Source organism: Triticum dicoccoides, chromosome 5B, assembly GCF_002162155.2.
Source record: "Triticum dicoccoides isolate Atlit2015 ecotype Zavitan chromosome 5B, WEW_v2.0, whole genome shotgun sequence".
Classification (NCBI taxonomy): domain Eukaryota; kingdom Viridiplantae; phylum Streptophyta; class Magnoliopsida; order Poales; family Poaceae; genus Triticum; species Triticum dicoccoides.
The window spans coordinates 709,997,966-710,003,321 of NC_041389.1; the positions used below are offsets into that span (position 1 = coordinate 709,997,966).

Genomic DNA, 5,356 nt, shown 5'->3' on the forward strand with positions numbered 1-5,356 from the left:
GGAAAGTTGTATAGCATGAATCTAGCACGTGGTTCAAAGAGGAAAGGAAGGGGAAAGTAGTACATTTGAATGATATATCAAAAGAAGTGTACCTATGAAATTAAATCGAACGAACAAATTTTGTATACAATGGATATTTTATTTCCTTGTTGTCATAGCAAGGCAGTTGCCCCGGCCTCTCTCCCTCGAATCGCTCCCCCGACCTCTATCCCCCGACGCGGCGGCGGCGCGCCGCCCCCGGGGAGTCCCCGTCCATACCGCCCTCATCCCTTCCCCTCCATCGCCTCCCACTACCGCCGTCGTCGCTGAGGAGGGTGCAGGGTGAAGCCCCTGTGGTGAGGCGGCGGCGGCGGCGCAGTCCACGGCCGGTGGTAACGCGTGGGGCTGGGCAGCGGCATCCATCTCCCTCCTCCTCCAATGGCAGTGCGCAGTGGGTTGGCGGTGGCCAGAAGATCTCCGGCGGCCTTTGGCGGATGAGATTTTGGCTGCGATGATATCTGATCTAGGCCAGAGGGTTTAGATCGAGATCCACTGTGGCTGCGCCTCATCTCGACAACGGCAAGAGGAGATCCCCCCGGGTAATCTTCGTGGCACGAGGACGTCCGGGTCTCTTGTCTCGGGCATGGTAGCGGTGGCAGCCTTCTCCACCGAAGGCGGTTGGCCAGGCTGGTAGTGACGGATCTTGGATCCCACTATTAGCACCGGCGGCGAGTTGGGGAGACATAGTCGCCGGTGAAAACCGAGCCGACTCCGGTCATGGTGGGCGATGGCGGCGTCTAAGTTGTTACCTTGATGAAGGCATCGTCAAGCAACTATCGTCAACCTGCTCGTGCCGCTCCGGGAGAAATCCTAAGATCACCGGATCGGACGATGGCGGCGCTGTGGTGTCGTGCTCCCTCTTGGGGGCATAGTTTGTGGAGCGGCGCCGAATGGAAGAGGCGTGAGGTGGTGTGGCGTGCCTTCTCTCACGTCGATGACGGCGGGTCTCAGCGGCATGGAGCAGCGGGGTCTCAGCGCTGGACGTGGCGTGATGGCCTTGCGCAGGACGGTGGCGATGTATGGCGCCATGGTGGCGTCGACAGCTGACCTGGCAAGGTCTTTGCGTCAGTACCTGCTCTGAAGATGGTTAGGTGGATGACGGCGGCGGTAGCCTCGGTGAGTGCATCGGACCGGTGTGTGACCCATTCTCGACATGTGGCTGGGATGGGGCATCCGGCATTAAATGTTAAGTTTTGGTGTGATGTTTGTTTGGTATTAGGCTTGGACATTCGGCACCCCTGCATCAAGGGGATGGGAGTAGCGACACGTGTCGCCTAGATGGTGGCTTCAGGCTTACTGATGTAATGCTTTGTAAGGTCTCTGAGAATAATTAATAAAATGGTTGCATGCATCGCCCAGATGCAAAGGCCGGGGGTAATCCTCCTTTTCTAAAAATAAAAATAAAAGAATAGCAAGGCAGTTCATTCGAATACAAATGTACACAAGTGAAAACATGAATTTTCCTTATACAAACTAACTTCAATACCAGATTCATAGATTGGCGGGTTTTTTAATGGGAAATGGTTGATGGTCACATACATGTGAAACTAATAATACTAAATTTAGTGCACTTGAAAATCTTAAGCAATATACTTATATTGGCTGTCCGTAGAAACATCCGGATTCTGAATAATGTAATTTAATTAGACTCTATGGTGAGAAGGCACTTGAAAAGAAACATTTGGATCTGGAATGATGTAATTTAACGGTGTGGTAAGAAGTCTGGTTTTGTTAGAAAAGGAGGTTGAAACCTTTGCCCTATTCATCATTGTGATACAAACAGCCATTTTTTATTAAAGTTGATGCATGACAACGAGGTCAAAGTCATCAACAAATAGAGTATGTAACATGCACAACTATGGCATAACTATTACAGGATATGAATTTAAGAGCCAGACTTCTTTCGCAACATCTTTAAGAAGGGAAACACGCCCTCAAGCCATCGTCATGTCCGTCTGAATCATAACATGGTTGAGAAGTCTGACAGGCGTAGGTTCCATTTGATATCTGCATCAGTTCATTTGATCGTCCTTGGGTCTAAGTCGAATGTGATAGCCCTGCGGGAACATAACATCCGCGCTTCGGAATTCGTCAGTTCCTTTCATTTCTTCCCATCTGCAAAGGAAGTTAAAATTACATATTGTATATCAACAAGCAGTGTGCATGGTGCAATGAAAGCAACAATCTTTCGGGTGCGAAAAGCACACACCTATACTCCGTCACCAAAATATGGAGGGTAAGTGTTACAAACAGCTTCACAAAATCTGCCGCAGGACAAACCCTGATTCCTGCCCCAAATGGCAAGAAATTCTTCAGCATTGCACTGCGCTTTGACTCATCCTGTGTTTCAGATTCGTCATTTTTTTTATACACACAATACTATATTAGTTCCAACAGAATCTTTCAGGTAGAAAAATGGGAATAGAAATTGAAAGAATACAGCCATTTCAATGTCTTCACTAACCATCCACCTCCATGGGTTAAATTTGAGTGGATCTTCGAACAATTCTTCATTCAAATGAACTGCCATGGGGTTGACTATGACCTGCCATCCGGCTGGAATTGTATAGCCTGCAGGAAGAACGAATCAACACATTGCTAATTGTTATATAACTCTACTGCTTTGTTAGCTAACCAAACAGATTACTATAGTTACAATAATGTTTCTGAGTGTTCACCGTTGACTTGTACATCCGTGAGAGTTTTCCTGAATACTCCAACTACGGCATTGCTTATTCGAATAATCTCATTGGTCACCTTCAGTCGAAAAGGAAAATCTTGTCAGAATAGAAACCTGTACCAGTGAAGAGTCCAGTTGTCATGCGTGCAGACTTAAACCTGAACTGAGGGACTAGAGTACTACTGATGAATCCAGTTGTAATCAATGATTTTGAATTTTTTTTACCTGATTAGTGAATGTCAATGACTTGTACTCCTCCCAGGTGAGCCCGGAGCACCCACCCTTTCGATCCTTGAGCATAGTTTGGTTCTCCTTCTGTGAAAAGTGCAAGTTTTCAGGATGTTAATTCTCTTGCATGTTTTCAGGATCTCGCTACTTCTGTCGTTGGTCTACAAGCATTAGTATTGATAGTACGAGTACTATATACATACTCCCTCCGTTCCCTAATACTCCATCTGTCCTTAAATATGTCTTTTTTAGGGATTTTAATATAAACTACATACGAATTAAAATGAGTGTATGTAATCCATAATGAAATCTCTAAAAGGACTTATATTTAGGAACGGAGGGAGTATAAGACTTTTAGCTATTTTAAGATATTGACTACATACATATTAAAATGAGTGAACATACATACTGAAATGTGTCTACATGCATAGGAATCAAGAAAAAACTAAAAGGTCTTATATTAGGGAATGGAGGGAGAACCTCAAGAGACCGGAGAACGTCTGGGTTGTCATGGAGTGACTTGAATGCTACAGCGATTGTTCCTGATAGCGTGAAGACGCTGGAGAACAACAACATCGAGACCATATCAATAGCAAAATCCTCACTTATTAATGGCTCTTCACCCTGCAGTTCCTCGACAATTACGTCAAGGAGGTCGCCATGTTTCTTCCCTGGTGTACCTAACCTCTCTGCCAACGTATCCCGCACTGTCTTCTGCACATTTTTTCTGGCCTGCACGCGCAAGCATATCAGCTCTTAACTTTTTTTTCTTTTCGAAACGGATATTAGCTCTTAACTGAAGGCTACTAGTTGGGTCATTTTATACATGCCCCTGCATTATGGCAGCATTTTAATACACGTTTCTCGGTGAAAAACTCAAAATATTTGAAGCCTGATTTTCATAACGAAGGGACACAGTGGTGTATATGACAGGCAAACTTCTATACTTGAGCCCTCTATTTTTGCGAATGATATACTCCGGTTCTTGATCATGCAAACAAACAACAAGTTAATTTGTATACCTGCATGCATCGATAAAATGTTGTCCCAGGGAAATATATCGGGAAGGAGAACAGCCCTGAGAAAAGCGCATCGAACTTGTTCCTCAGTTTTCCCGACTTGGTGGAAGAATCGAAACCAAGGCACTTCCTCGTCACCAGCTCAAAGAGAATCTGCAGACACAGTAGATATATATAGCATTTGTATACCGTCACCACACCATGCAGGAAACAGCAGCGAGTAGGAGAATGGCATCGAAACCAAGCACAAGACGCTTACGTCGGGCGCATCACCGCGCACGTCCACACTCGGCTTGGTCGCCCACGCGGCAAGGCGCTCCCTCACGGCGCCCTCCATCTCTGGGAGGAGCACCTCTTTGAGATTCTGGAGGCCGAACAGCGTGAAGGCGCATCTACGGACGAACTTGTGGATTGTGCCATGGGCGGCTTCGATGCTCTTCTCACCGAATATTTTGGTCACTGCCCAGGGGTACCCGATATTGAACAAGGTCTCCTCGTGCTGAAACACAAACCGATTGACCTCCGCGTCGGTGGAAATAACCGCAGGCTGCCCAAGCAAGCTTGTCTTGAATACCGGGCCGTACCTGCGCAAACAGTAACCAGAGGTGTTTCCTCACACGCTGAGCACTACTGTGTGCTAGAATCAGATCTCGCACGTTTATTTGCAAAAGAAAAAATGACAACAAATACTAGTACTGTACAACGTCTCCATTAATTCAAGCGGTACCTTTTCATCCTTTGTTTGTAGAAGTCTGGGATGTCCAGGGAAGAGCTTGCCTTGAGGAAGTCCAAGGTCTCACCAATAATAGGGAATCCCATGGAGCCAGGAGGAAGAACACCGTTGCAAACCGGGCTAATCCATTTGTATACCGAGTGTACTAGCCATCCAATCACAAGTGTAACTCCACACAGAGCTACGTATTGAGCAACAGAAATGTCCATCTCCAAGTGCATCTAGTAAGGAAATGAGGGGTGTAGTTAGTTGTGTGCGAATTGTAGAGGTCTTTACATGCTTATATATACTACAACTGTTATGATGATTCTTAGGTGTCTTTTGACTTCTATTTCTTTCAGCTAGCTGGCATCCATATATCCATACCCAACTTGGTTAGCACGGGGCAGATAAATTAAGTGGAGTACATAGAGTAACCACACCATGTGAAAGGTGATCTACTTAATTAACTGGAGTACAGGTAAGCATATGTTAGGGATAGCCAAATCACATGATGCTGACAAATCACACCATGTGAAAGGTGATCAATTAGTATCGGCAAGCATCTCTTAGGGATAGCCAAATCATATCTTCCTGATATTAGTCTTGTATATGGTACGATTTGTATAGCTGTTACTGCCTTGATCCTAGGGATCTTGTTATTTAATTATTGTGCAT

At 45.7% G+C, this 5,356-nt stretch overlaps 1 protein-coding gene across 1 annotated transcript; it reads right to left on the reverse strand.

Annotated features, from left to right (window-relative positions):
* Window positions 1-1,810: 1,810 nt before the first annotated feature.
* Window positions 1,811-4,942, reverse strand: LOC119306793 (cytochrome P450 87A3-like). Its single transcript, XM_037582918.1, has 9 exons — window positions 4,694-4,942; window positions 4,226-4,550; window positions 3,970-4,119; window positions 3,428-3,679; window positions 2,945-3,034; window positions 2,718-2,796; window positions 2,504-2,610; window positions 2,249-2,379; window positions 1,811-2,154 (listed from the first exon to the last, which is right to left on the reverse strand). Exons 1-9 carry the CDS (start codon window positions 4,918-4,920, stop codon window positions 2,052-2,054), a joined length of 1,464 nt encoding a protein of 487 aa, XP_037438815.1. The 5' UTR covers window positions 4,921-4,942; the 3' UTR covers window positions 1,811-2,051.
* Between the last annotated feature and the right edge of the window lie 414 nt (window positions 4,943-5,356).

Coding starts and splice junctions, on each gene's coding strand:
- LOC119306793 (XM_037582918.1), bottom strand. CDS start 4,920: ATGCACTTGGAGATGGACATTTCTGTTGCTCAATACGTAGCTCTGTGT. Junction 4,551..4,693: donor TACAAACAAAGGATGAAAAG/GTACCGCTTGAA, acceptor CTGTTTGCGCAG/GTACGGCCCGGTATTCAAGA. Junction 4,120..4,225: donor TGCGCGGTGATGCGCCCGAC/GTAAGCGTCTTG, acceptor CTGTGTCTGCAG/ATTCTCTTTGAGCTGGTGAC.